Raw genomic sequence first — 13,819 nt, forward strand, 5'->3', positions numbered from 1 at the left:
AGCAGATGTGATGATGTGATCCATATGTCAAACGCCGAGTGTTTGCTGCTGCTTCTCCAGTGAACATTCTGGAGCCAATTCCACTGCATAAAGCTAGCTGAGGAAGATTCTCCACTGCTGAAGCAGGAACACAGGCTTCTCTTGACATGACTGTTACACTGATTTAAGCAAGATGAAATTTGGGATTGGTAATGTCTTGGGTAGCTTGAATGCCTGTTTTTCTTCCACCCCCTTCCCCTTCTTAATAGTTGTTAGCCTTCTGTAGAGCTCTCAAAGTGGAAGAGGGAGGCAACAAAATACTGTCTTTAAGTGTAATGATTGGAAGACAACCTTTAAACATCCTGCTGACATCCAATTCCAATTTCTAATCTGGATGAAGCAGTGAATGCCTCAGTGCCAGTTCACTTGGTACAGTTTCTCAGTTGCTCAAAGCAACTCCAGGTTGACTTGGTGGTGTGAAACACTCGTGTCTCTTTGCAGGGCCACGATGGGCATCCTGGAATATTGGTGTCTTCATCTGCATTCGTTGTGCTGGCATCCACAGGAACCTGGGAGTTCATATATCCAGGGTAAAATCTGTCAATCTTGACCAGTGGACACAAGAACAGATACAGGTAATGCAAGTGATCAGTGGGTGTTCTGGTAGTGGGGCTGCATCAGCTTGGAAGTAAACGAAGTCTGAATAGGCCAAAGATGTGGGAAGTGAATAAAGAAGGAGATAACAAGCTGGGCTAGCTTGGGAGGGGAAGATGTCCTCATTTCAGGCTTGGCAAGCATCACAGGGTAAAGGCAAATGCTCTGCAGGCTTCTGGAAAACTGCTGAAGGCTCCTGGTGTGTGGAGCTGCTGCCTTCCTCCTCTCCTTGAGGCTTCTGCAAGTCACATCCTGGGCTTCCAGGGTGACTTTAGGTTGCCCATGTGATATGTACCTTGCCTTCAAATAACTCCTGTGCTGTGGTGCCTAGGACTGGGTAATTGTGGAGGGGGGGTCATAGCAGCTGCTGGGGATTCCCAGCCAGCAGCCTCATCAAAAGCCTGAGGAGTGGCTTTCAGGTAAGAACAGACTTCAGAGGGCTGCCTGTGCCTTCTAGTGAACATGGTAACTCCTGGTAGCCTGGCATGCTGGTGTGTGTAAGAGCTTTAATGTCTGTGAAATGGAGGACTCAGGAGTTCTTTCCACTTGCAGTGCATGCAGGAGATGGGAAACGGGAAAGCAAATCGTCTTTATGAAGCCTACCTGCCAGAGAACTTCAGGAGACCTCAGACAGATCAGCATCCTTTCTTCCTTTGCTGCTGTGGAAACGTGGAGCCTTTTCATCGTGTTGCTTTGTAGCTGCACTCCTTGCCTGGGAGGTTTAACTCCATGTGTCTGGGCATCAGCTGGGAGAAGGAGTTCCTAGCTGGGCACCCTCTGAGTGCTGCCTCACCCGTGGGCTGCTTGCTTCCAGAACCAGGCAGAAGAGAGCTAAAAGGATTGCTGCTGAGCTCTCGGGGTGGACAACTGGGACACCAGTGTTAGAACCTGCAGCTGTTGCACAAGATGCACTTTGGAGTCTGTGGCAAACAGGAGGGTTGACTTTCAGAAGTGTTGAGCATTAAAAATTCTCAGTGGAGATAGATTAAAAAGGTTTAACACTTCTGAAAAATTAAGCTTTAATTTTGACCTTATGGGAGGGGTCTCTAGATGCCAAGTGCAACAGGAGTGCAGTGGTGTGACCCTAAAGATGCACAGGAGCATCTCTCCACCATCATTTTTGACTTAAGCTGGTGCCTGAGGTGCTTTTGTATGCACAGGATCCATTTCTCTGACCACTGTGTGATTTGTGCTGATGACGTGTGTGCTCTGAAGTGCTGGTTGAAGTAAAATATACATCAGTGAAGAAAACATGCCAGGAATTTAAGCCCTGATTTATTGTACCTTTTATAGCACCATCATGCTTGGAATAACCGAAGGGCAAAAATTGAGTAGCTGAAGTAGTTGGGATCCAACACTCAATTATTTTAAGAAAGTTACTCTTTAAACAGGCGTTGGTTTAGTTACAGCCTGTACCTTGTAGCCACATGGCAAATAATGCTACGTAAGTCTTCTGTTCTTGAATCATTTGTCTTTAACAAGCTGCTTGCAGAGCTGTGGAGAGCTTCATTCGGGACAAGTACGAGAAGAAGAAATACCTGGACCGAAGTATTGACATCAGCACGTTCAGGGTCAGTGTCTCATCACTGCTACAGAAGCTCGAGTGCCTGTTGAGATGTGTGTCTGTCTTCTGAGTAAGCAGGGACTGCATGAAAACAGGCAGTTCAAATGTTTCCTGTACCAGTGACTAATCTCTTCCCCAAGGCTGATTGCACGGAGGCATTCTGTCGAAAGAATTTAAATTGGAGGGGACCTTTGAAGGCCATCTTGTCATCTCCTTGCTCAAAGGAGGATTAGCTTCCAATGCAGAAGGTCTTTAGCTGGGTCTGTGGGGGCTTTTAGATGTGTGACAGCATCATGCAAAGCTCTGTATGGACTTTCTCGTGGTGTGACGACGAGTTTTGATCCTCATGCCAGTGGCTTCTTCCTTACAGAAAGAAAAGGATGACAAGTGGAAGAGGAGTAATGAGGCAATCTCAGAAAGAAAACTGGAACCTATCATCTTTGAGAAGGTGAAAATGGTAAGACCAAAAGGCATGGTCATGGGTCAATTGTCAAGACTTCTCTCAAGCAGAGCAGAGGTAAAGCAGCTTGATATGGAAGCATTTTTTCTGGCCTCAGTCATAGCAGTGGATGCACTGAGTCACACTAATGGTAGTAGCTTGTTTTCCTCTGCTCTGTTGGATACTAAGCAGATGTGCTCTGCCTTGCAGTGCAGAGCATATTGGAATCCAGCTATCCCTGCTTAGCTTTCCAGCCTGAGCTGATACTTTTTCCCAGTTTAGAGCATGTTTAATTTGACAGTGGGGTCCAATAATGGGACAGTAAAACAACTATGTCATACTCAATCTGAAATAGCTTTGGAAGCACTTATGTCCACTGGGGGGGAAAAAAAATATTTTAAGGGTTAATCTCTCATTAAAGCCTCTAATGTATGGGAGTAAAACCAAAATCTGAAAAAAACTTGGTTTTTTTTCACCCTAGCCTCAAAAGAAAGAAGAAACGCAGCAGTCTAGGAAAAGTTCTCCTAAATCTACTGAACCAGTAATGGACTTGCTGGGACTTGGTAAGGGCCTTTCCAGCCTTACTGCACTGCTGGCAGTGACCCCATAACCCCTCCCTTGATCTGGTGAAGCTGAGCTTTTGGTGCTTGTTCTGCACGTCAGGGGAACAGTCGCTGGTGGGGACACCAGAGTGTTTTACTTACTGCTCCAGTGCAGCTCAAGCACAGTGCTCAGACTGCAGCAGAAACACTTCTCTGTGTGTTTTCCTTCACTCTGGTGCCCTGGCTGTGCTGTGGGAGTGCAGGGGCAGCAGGAGTGGTCTCCAGACACAGCGTGGCTCCTGGCTGCTCCGGGGTTAATCGGGCAGACGTGGCACAGGGCACTTCCTTGGTCCTCTGAGCCAGCTCCTCCTCGGCACCAGAAGGACGAGTGAGGAGCTGGCAGTGTGAGTTGGCTGAAGTAGGCTCCAGGTCAGGTCACTGGGTTGAGTGGCATATGTGCAAACTGCTCAACTGGCAAGGAGGCTGCCCCTCAGCCTGAGGCCATCTGTGAGAACATCATCACAGCTTTGTGTCTCTTCCAGACGCTCCTGTGACCACCACAGTCACAAATGGCAGGCCTAGCAGCTTGGAGAAGGATCTGGATCTTTTTGCCTCGGTGGGATCAAACTCTGACTCCAGGAAGGTAAGTTGGGAACATCAAGGTTTGACACAGCCTGGTTAGAGACTTGAATGAGATGATCTGTGTCTTCCCTGGTGCTGAATGCAGCTGTTGAGCTTGTGCTGTCTCTGTCTCAGGTCACTGGCTCTATGCCAACATCTGGATGTGCTGGTTCTGTTCCTGAAAACCTGAACCTCTTCCCTGAGCCGGGAGGCAAAGGAGAGGAGGTGGGGAAGAAGCAGCTCTCTAAAGACTCTATCCTCTCCTTGTATGGCTCTCAAACACCTCAGCTGCCTGCACAAGGTAACGGAGCTCAGAGCAGAGCTGTGGAACAGCAGCACACTAATTCACAGTGGGTGGGGTGTCCTGGCAGCTGACAGGCAATGTGGGTGTGTAGGTGGTCCTCCTTGAGAGCTGGTGAGAAGCAGAACAAGCAGCTTAGTCTGGATGTCATGGCCAAGAGAAGGTTGTGATAGTCTCTGATAGCAAGGTTGACACTTCAGCCTCTGACAATAATGCCCCAGTTCTTCCCTTCATCTCTTCTCTGCCTGTTCCAGGAGCGATGTTCATGGCCCCAGCTCAGATGGCCTATCCTGCAGCAGCCTACACCAGCTTTCCAGGAGTCCCCCCCTCCAGCAGCATGATGGGAGGCATGGTGGCCCCATCTGTGGGCATGATGGCCCAGCCTGGGGCCGCAGGGCTGGTGACTCCCATGGCCATCCCAGCAGGGTACGTGGGCAACGTGCAGGCGGCCGTCCTCGGCGTCCCCAACGGGCTGCTGGCTGCACAGCAGGCTGGCTACGTGGCCACCATGGCAGCAGTGCCCCAGCCCCTCTACGGCGTGCAGCCAGCCCAGCAGCTGCAGTGGAACATCACCCAGGTGAGCTGGGGTCTTCTGCTGGCCCAGAGAGGGGTGGAGGGCAGTGGGGGGAGGCACATGGGATTGAATGGAGCTCCTGGGAGACTTTGGGTGATTTCAGAGGCTGGCTCCTGGGGTTGGGGGAGGGCTGCTGACCCCTCAGGCCAAGGAGTGACTTGCTCAGGGGTCTTGGTGATTGGTAGAGAATAAAAATCAGTGCAGCAGCAGCTATGATGAAAAGCCCCTCAGCTTGCTAGGTGGGCAGACAGGGAGAAGGCAGGGACTTCTGTTTGCCATAGCTCTTTGGGAGAACTTGCTTAAGCTTGTAATACATTGTGGAGCAAGAGTTTTACCTTTGACTGCTGTGGGCTGTCAGTCTCCTTGACGTGACCTTGACTTCTCTCCCCTTTGCAGATGACCCAGCAGATGGCTGGGATGAACTTCTATGGAGCTAATGGCCTGATGGGGTATGGACAGTCGATGGGCGGAGGAGGTGCCCAGGGAAGCAATCAGTCCCTCAGCACTCAGATGTCCAAATGAGCCCTTGCGTTGTGACCATTTTTGCCTTCTGTTCTGTTCTTCAAAACTGCTCCATGAGACATTCAGGGTTTTTCTTTCTGGCTGGCTGCCCAGCCCGAGCCTCTTTCCATAACTGAGACCCATCTCTGCCTTTTCACTGTCAGACACGGTGAAACCACCTCAGTGGTCAGAACATGAGCTCCCCTGTATTTAGCACAGTCAATGCACACTTCTGGGGGGGACCCCCCTCCTTGCACAAACCTCCACTAATGCTTCTGGGTAGCACTTGATGTCCTGCTGGGTACCTGGGCAGAGGCGACCGAGGAACGTGGGAGACCTGAGGTTACAGGTGGCACTGAGAGAACAAAGATCCTGAGCCCTTCTCAGAATCACTTGAACTCTAGTATTAGTGGGGGGGTTTGGTTAGCAGAGGGGTGGAAACCTTGTTTGGTGCTGAGGAACTGGATTGGAACCCAGGGGCAAGCAAGCCTTGCTACCTCTTCCCTTGAGTGGAGTTCTCCGGAGCCGAGGCCTTGCTGTGCTTGGCTCACCAACCCTCATTGGAACCAAAGTGATTTGGAAGCCCCCTCTCCCTCCCCCCGTGAGCAAGCAGGATTCTCTCACAGTGTGGGGGCAAGCTGTTTGGAATGTGAAACTTGCACTTCAGAGTGGCTTTTCTGTCTAATATGTGGTATTGATGTATTTAACTTTTAACAATCTAACTGAGAGGTAACTTATCAAGGGCTGAAAGCCCACGGCAAGTTTTCTTACACTTTTAAAATGACTATGACATCCTAATTTATACTTTTTTCATATTTTTTTTTTTGTTGTTCCTGTGTAATCCTGGTCCCTTTTCCTGGCTAGCTTTTTGACATTCTACTCTAGGCATAAGAAGTGGGTGGGGGGTTCAGATTTCTTTTCTCATCTTCGGTAGAACACAACTGCTTAAACCCATCAGCGTGTGCCAGAAGTCAGACTTCTGCAGTTTACTTTATCCTGTGTATATGTAAATTCCCAAATAAAACCAATACTGCGGTGAAACCTCCTCAGCTGCCTTCTGCTGTTTGTAAGCAGTGTGACAGGTTGTCTTGAACCACCACTGTCTTTGGGGCGAGTCGCTCCCTTCAGGTGCAGAGATTTGGAGCCTTTCACCTGAGTCAGACCATCTCCATCTGCTTTGTAGCGTGGCTGTGTCCCAAATGTCACAGGGAGGACTGTGGGCAAAGCACCAGGCTCAGCAGAGGCAGCATTGGGGCAGTTGACACTTGTGTGGGCAAGAGACTCACAGCTCTTGTGGGCAAACTGTTCCTGCAGCAAGAACCCGACTGCCTCGAGCTGCAGCTTCACCCCAGTGCTCAACAGAAACCTCACCAGGGCCTGTCCAAAAGGTAAATGTTAAGCTTTTATAAAACAAATGGTAACGGTGGGAATGTGGAAGGCTGGGGGGAGTTGGGAGTCACCTGAGGCAGGGGGAGGAAGGGCAGTTTTTTGTGGGGTTGTGGGTGGCTATGTGCAGCTGCAGGGAGAGCTCAGCTGACTGAGCCTTGAGCTGATGGTACTCTGCCTGCATACTAATTATGGTGCTTCTTTCCTCAGGGCAAAATCTGCTTTCCCTAGAAAAAAAGGGGCTCTTCCTCTTCCCTTTCTCCCCAGCATATCTCTTTGGGGGGGGGTCTAGGGTGTTGGTTTTTCGTTGGGATGTTTTGAGAAGCTCCACTCAAGCACAGAAAAGTTTTCAAGCTTTAATCATCTTCACTTGCTGCCCCAATACTGTACATGCAGGTACAAGCCAATGAAAATGTGAATACTTCAGGTTTTTTTTTTTGTTTCCCTCTTTGGGAAAACTGGCTAAGAATATTTTACAAAACAGCGTGCACCCTCCCAGCCATCAGCCCTGCTGCATATAAACCACAAAAATACAAGAGTTTGACATTAAGAAAGACCACGCACATATAAAACATTACATAGCACAGGTAGAAAATTGCCATTATGCTTTTTTTTTTTTAAATCTCTTACCATCCTCAAGTATCCATCACAAGCCCATCCCCTTGTCTTGAATGTGGAACTGGAGCTTAAAGGCCCCCCCAGTTCACCCCTCTGCGGCGTTTCTTTTAAGGTGGAAGTCGTTAAAACTTAACGAATCTGTCATCAAAGCAAAGTTTATCACAAAATACAAGTGGGCTGCTGGAGGCAGCCAGGTTTGGTCACTGGCACAGCTGCCCCCTGGCTTCCAAGAGCACAGAGCTGCCCAGGCTGAGTGCCAGTCCTGCCCGAGTTCTGCACCTAACTCTCCTTTTTCCCCTAGGTAACAGACACACAGAGAAAGACACAAAGCTGACGTGTGCCACTCGAAGGGTGAGATGTCTGCTACCTTCTTCATCAAGAGACTGAAGACCAAGCTTGTAGGAGCAATTAACTCGTGGCTAATGAAGCTGTGACAACTTCCTGATCTAATGGGACCCCTTTGGTTTGGGTAATTCTCCTCGATGCGACTTGCTGGGGGTTTTTATGATGGAAAACGTGAAAGTAGCATCAATGTGTCTTTGCTCAGCTGTGGCACTGGTTTTTTGATGCACCCAAACCAAGATGCTCATTTTGGGGCTTCTGAAGCAGCTACCTGGAGGACTATGGTTAGAAGTTAGGAGCTACCTGGTTAGAAATGACTGGCTGGCTGCATTGGTCTGGGTGTATCTCTTACTGCCTCATACCTTTAACAGTCTTGGACCTTTTTATTCCCCCTTTTATGTTTTATAGGGGGCTAATGTAATTTAAAAGGCATAGGCTGTGTTTAATTTGTAGGGTGTAGATAAAATCCCTCACGTGTCTTGTTTGGGAGTACAAATTCTGAATTTTTTGATAGGATGAATGCTTCAGTTTGGGTGCATCTAAAAAAATTCATCAGTGCTTTTTCTCTGCTTACGTGGGGTTGGTTTTGGTCTTTTTCCTGGTGCTAATAATCAAAATTCAAGGACAATCTTCAAACTTGGAGCTGCTACTTAACCAAGTGTAACCAAGACAGTCGTGTACGTTTTTGAGGTATAAACTTCTGAGATTAATGACAGATTCTTGAGTCCTGGATAATATCTTGGATAGTCCAGGTGCTTGTTGGTAGTTTAATTTTGAGGTGGGGAGTAGGACAACATGATGGGGAAGATAAGTTTTAACTGCATGAAAAGATCAAGCCCTTTTAAGAAAACAAGGCCACCAACTTCAAAGTGCTAACATTCAAGAGGCATCTGCTGCCAGGGTCCCTGGCCAGCTGGGAACAAGGAGGGGAGTGCTGCTCCTCCAGAGGCCCTCTGACATCAAGCATCACTTCATGGTCCTCACTGCAACTGTCAGGACAATGTTCCCTTATTTTTTTTAGCGAGTGCTGGGATCTAGCAGCTATTTACAGTGATCCTGCAGGGCAGTGGGGTGCCTGTCCCCTGGCTGCAGGGACAGCCCTCTCTGCCTGGCCCCAGGGGTTCAGTGCCCCCCGGAGAGCAGCAGCACAGCCCTGGCCGTGGGAGGGGAGGGCTGCTGGGGGAGCAGGGCTGTGCTCTCCCACTCATGCCAGGCTCTGAGCACCCCTTATCTACATGCTGATAACAGGAGTGATGAAAGGGGGGCACCTCCTGGCCAGCCACATCTCCCCTCCCTCCAGAGAAGCCCCCCGGCCTCTCGCTTCCCTCGCCCTTCAGCTCAGCCATCAGTAGTGCAAGTGCTGAACGAAGCAGAGGTGGGAAATGCACCCCCCGAGGAATTGCTCTTCATTGCACAGTTACAACCCAAAATAACCTGAATGTGAGAGAGTGCACGAAGCTCTGGTTCCTAAAGAGAAAAGGGGGGTGGGGAAGAAACAAAATGAGGTATACCAATAATGGGAGCTGCAGTGGTCACCCAGCCCCTGGGGCTCCCTGGGAGCTGCTCCCCCAGCTGCCTCCCGGGGGTCCTGGGGCTGAACAGTGTGGCGGTTACTCAGACAGCAGGACCAACACTCAGGCCCTTTAACTGGACAACTTTTCCCAAGTCTGCTTTTAAAACCAAACTCTTCCTCCAGCAGAGAGCAGCTCAGCTCAGGTGGGTGTTGCTGTCACGTCTGGTCACTGCGAGCGTGTTGTGTAACTTCAGCTCATCTTCATCACCCCAATTCTAACCAGGCGTACTGCAGACACTTTTTTTTCCCACAGGAAGCCTTTTCTGCAGCCTTTCAACCTTCTTTTTCAGCTCATGAACAAAATTCTTGCACCTCTAACAACCAGCCAGGGGCTGGGGTGGTTTCTTATGCTTGTGAACGTGAAGTAGAAGGAAGACTTCCAGTTGAAAGAGCTCTGCCAGAGAAACACTGGGGCAGGGTGGTCGTGCCTTCAGCACATCCTGGGATGCAAACCTTGCTTTTACTGAAGGTATATTTGCCTGAAAGGCATGAAAAAGCCAAAGGAAAGCCTCTCTTTTCCATCTGTGATGCAAAACACCTTCAGATTTTGAATCCAGCCATCCAGAACGGTGCCTGAACACTGCTCCTTGACCTTTAAAAAACAATTCTTTTCCAAATCAGTAGCCAAATGCACACCCTGGAGGAAGCTCACAGATGTGCCTTGTCCAAATGTTTCACACCCATCAGGGAAGAAGCTTCTGCGTCAACTGGAAGAAAATAGAAGGTGGATTCTTTATGCCTGAAAAAACACCAGCAGTGTTGGGTTTAGAAATGGTCTTGGGTCAGTGAAGACCCTCCCGTCGTGCTCACGGCTGCCAAGGGTCTGCCAGGCCCCTGGGACATGTGCAGGTATTCTGATGGGTTCACTCTTCTCACACAGTGCTGGGCACAAGCACCTGCAGATCCAGGCTTGGCTCTGGGTGGGAGCTGCTGGAGCAGTCGGGTGAGACAGAGAACAGAAGAGACTCCCCTGATCCAGGGGGGAATCCTGATCCCACTCTGGGGGGGATTCCTGGCTGCAGATTTGCAAGCAAGAGCTACGTCTGGGAGTGCTTCTGGAGAAGAGGTTTTGAGGGCTGGAGAAGGTGGCCACAGAGGGAACGTTTCCTGCTCTCTGTGGCATTGGCCAAAGCCAGTGAACAGGCTGCATTTTCTGATCACTGCCCAGCTAACTGCTTCCACATCTCACTTGATTTCAGTGAACTGTCTAAGTCTCCTCTCCCCATTTTTCAACATCCCATGACGTTAATGAAACAGGAGGTGATTTCTGACTGAGCCCAGAATTTCTCACCTGAACCCAGGCCCACAATGCCTGAGGAAAATTTTCACTCAGCTTTGGCAAACAAAGCCCATTCCAGGCTTGTAGAAACACCAGGGATCTCTCAGGCCTGGGCACAAACTCCTGTAGTGTTGTCTATGCTTTGCTGTCTGGCCATGACTATCTTTTTTTCTTTAACCAGCATTTACAGTTAGATCCCATTTAAGTATCATTTCAAGGCTATTTTGGCAAATTCATCCTTGGTACTCAAGTAGGGTGCCTTGATTTGGACACTATCATCTACTGTAAGGTCTTCTGTGTCTCAGCTGGGTGCTGCTTGCTGTTCACTTACTGCTGGGGGTAAAAGGGGCTGTAAAGCTCATTCAATTTAATATTAATTATGGTTTCTAGGGGAAAACATCTGGAAAATCAAATGGTTTGAATTTCCTTTCTTAATGGAAGATGGAGGAAATTGAGAACACCTACTCAGTGTTGCCACCTTTTGCAAATCATATATAGGACATTTAAAAAATACCCTTTGCAAGAAAACATTCCCCCAAAAAACCTGGAGTCCAGAAGCTTGTGGGTTTTCTGGTGTCGTGTAGAAAGCAGTTGGGTGGCTTGGCTTTTTTGTTCTTGTTGCTGGAGGAGGTCTGGCAGCTGGTGTCACACGTTCAGCAGTGAGGAGGAGCTGATGTTGCCCTGTGAAGGTGGCACACGTCCATCTCTCCCCTTCTACTTCTTCCCCACCAGGGTGAGGTGAGTCCTGACCCAGATGCTCCCCAGGGGACTTGGTCCCAGCTCCCTGGGAGGAGTGGGCACGTGGTGCAGGCAGTGAAGGTCAGGTCTGGATGGAGTTCAGTCAGTCCTGTGAGGTCACTGGCAGGGTGGCTCCTCCCTGCTGGTCTCCAGGAGCCCCTGGTGTTGCAGCACCGTGGGGCAGAGCTGGGCTGTGGCTCCTTCCCACGTTGTTACAGCCTCTGCTGCAGCCTCGAGTCCAGTGATGATGAACTCAGGAAGTTCTTGGGTTTCCCCTGGAGGCTGTGCCTTCAGAGGATGGTTCTCTCCTCTGGATTTCCCACCTGCTGGGTTTTTCAGTGAGCCCCAGGGATCTGCTGCTGTGGGTCTGTGCCCCAGGTGTCTGGGTGCTCCTGCTGCTCTTCACCCCATTTCTGTTGTGTCTCTCCAGAAAAGCCTCATGTGGAGAGGGGGAGCAGTGAAGTTCTGCTGCTCCCTGGAGAACCCTGCAGCCACTGAGCTCTGTGCTGGAAGGGGCAGGGGGTGGGATGCTGTGTCCACACCAGTGAGCACACAACAGCTCCCAGCTCTGCCCACGCCTGTTCCACCTCCCCTGGACACGGTTGCTGTCCTGCCACAGGCAGATTTGTCATTTTTCCATTGAAATAGAGTTGGTAAAAGCAAAAGCAAATGTTAGCTTGAAGGAGCAGAAAGCTTTTCCTCTTAAGATGCCTTCCCTCACGTATATTCAAAAATGCAGCACACTGGGGCAGAGAAAGTTTAGCCTCATCCAGGCATCGCTGACCTCATATAACTTCTTCATGCTCTGGAAGGAACATCATGTTCAAGCCATTGTTTATTCCTCTTTCAGTAGCAAGGGCACCACGTTTGCTTCCTCAAACCACTTGAGACTGTCAGTGCCTCCCTTGGCTCTGTGCACGAGCTTCAACAAGCACTTACCACCCTGGCAGGCGAGGATTTAATCCTTTAGGAGGGGGGCACTGGGGTCTTGAAGCAGATCCCTCTCCATCCCTGGTCAGCAGCCTCCAGCCTACTCTCTTCTCAGAGATTCCGAGTTGATAAAGACCCAAATTCCTCAACAGCAGCTGAAATTCCTTGTCCATGATGTTGTTAAAATCCCAGGCAAACCAGCCCCACAGCAGAGCTGGGCTGACCCCTGGGTGTGGGTCTGTGGAGGGAACAGCTTCCTTACCCCAGTCTTGTCCTTCAGGTTTGGGGTTGGTTCCGTTGTGGCAACAGGTTGGAGCTGGTTCATCCCTCCTGGCGTCACCAGGAGAACCACGGGCAGGTGGTTCTGTTGTGCTCTGTGCATTGGGAAGTTCTCTGCTCTGCCAATAAATCCTTGTAAAAACCTCCCAGCTGTGCTGTGGGTCGGTTTGTGTTGGAGGCTGAAGGTCAGAGCCACCTGGTTGGGAGGAATTCCCCATTAACCTTTTTGTCCTCTTCCAGTCTTGGGACTGCTCAACTTTTGGTGTGTTGATTTATTTTTTTTTTCTCTCTCTCTCTCTTTTGGAAACTGATCCTTCAGGACAGTCACTGTGTTAAGTGTATTTTATGAAGAAACCAGAGTTTCTAGTGGTGTCTCCCCTGAGTATTTTCAGCAAATTTCATTAGGCACCTTCAAAAAAAGCTTCCGTAATTCTCGGTTTTGCTACAAGAACTGGTCCCTCGGAGGGGAACCAAAATGCTGCTTTAAAAACAAACAAACGAAACATACAAACAAAAAAACCCAAAACACTCATCCTGATAATAAACTCAAAGCATCGAGTCCTTTGTTCGTAACCTCTCAGTCACCCGGATTCCAGATCAGCAGAAGATGCTGTTGAGATGTTCCCCTGTAGCGTACCAACGAGTCAAGAGTTAGAGAAAGGTGAGTCCTGCCGTGGGGCCTGGCAAACCCTCTGCTCCTACTGGAAATTCAAGTATCAAGGGGAGCCCCCCGGACCTGAGAGCCCCCCCAGACTTTGAGGGGAGCCTCCTAGACCCGAGGAGAACATCCCAGACCCGAGGACAGCATCCCAGACCTTGAGCTGGACCTCGTGGGAGGAAGGGGCTGGAGGCAGAGGAGTGACCAGCCTCCCGGCACCCCTGCTCCGTCAGGTCGCCTTCTCCTGATGGGGATTTTCACACGAGGCATCACAGAGTTCAGATTTTTGGGTCTTGCTTTGGCTGGGCAAGACCACGGTGAAACAGGAGGGTAAGACCAGCATACGCTTGGGTGAGGCGAGGGCACCTTTTCCTCTTCTCCCTTGCTTTGGCAATGTCACTGGTCACAGGCTACATGCTACCAGAAAAAAATAAAAGGTATTTAAAATAAAAAAAGGGGGGAAAAAAGGAAAAAAAAAAAAAAAAGATGGCCAGCAGAAGTGCTTGCTGAGTGTTGCAGGATTGGGGTCGGAAAACGAAGGAAGGGGAAGTGCCTGGCAGATGATTCCGGTCAGCCCGGAGCCTCTGAGATATTGCAGAGAGTGAGTGAGTCGTCAGCACGTGGCAAGCTACATAAGAGAAGATGCTACATTCCTTGGAAAACGAAACAACAGTGCTGAGTTGGGGGTTTTTCCGAGTTTTTGTTGTCCCTTTGAGAAGCTCCCTTGTCCTCGGAGGCGAGGAGCCCAATGGAAGGAAGAGGAACCTCGTGGGGATCCTGCTCGCGGCGGCGCGGGGCCGAGAGGCTCCCACGGGGGGGTCCCGAGGGAGACGTGGGGGGC

At 49.9% G+C, this 13,819-nt stretch overlaps 1 protein-coding gene across 2 annotated transcripts; it reads left to right on the top strand.

Annotated features, from left to right (window-relative positions):
- The first annotated feature begins 476 nt into the window (after positions 1 to 476).
- Positions 477 to 5,514, top strand: SMAP2 (small ArfGAP2). Of its 2 annotated transcripts, none has more exons than XM_008938382.1 (9): positions 477 to 614; positions 1,186 to 1,271; positions 2,126 to 2,204; positions 2,568 to 2,654; positions 3,118 to 3,199; positions 3,721 to 3,821; positions 3,935 to 4,100; positions 4,358 to 4,677; positions 5,071 to 5,514. In XM_008938382.1, exons 2-9 carry the CDS (start codon positions 1,189 to 1,191, stop codon positions 5,194 to 5,196), a joined length of 1,044 nt encoding a protein of 347 aa, XP_008936630.1. In that variant the 5' UTR covers positions 477 to 614; positions 1,186 to 1,188; the 3' UTR covers positions 5,197 to 5,514. The 2 variants fall into 2 exon arrangements, with proteins under 2 accessions (XP_008936630.1, XP_008936629.1); XM_008938381.1 differs by having other exon boundaries at positions 485 to 614; positions 4,355 to 4,677.
- Positions 5,515 to 13,819: the final 8,305 nt, after the last annotated feature.

This window comes from Merops nubicus, unplaced genomic scaffold, assembly GCF_000691845.1.
Source record: "Merops nubicus isolate BGI_N331 unplaced genomic scaffold, ASM69184v1 scaffold18744, whole genome shotgun sequence".
Lineage (NCBI taxonomy): Eukaryota > Metazoa > Chordata > Aves > Coraciiformes > Meropidae > Merops > Merops nubicus.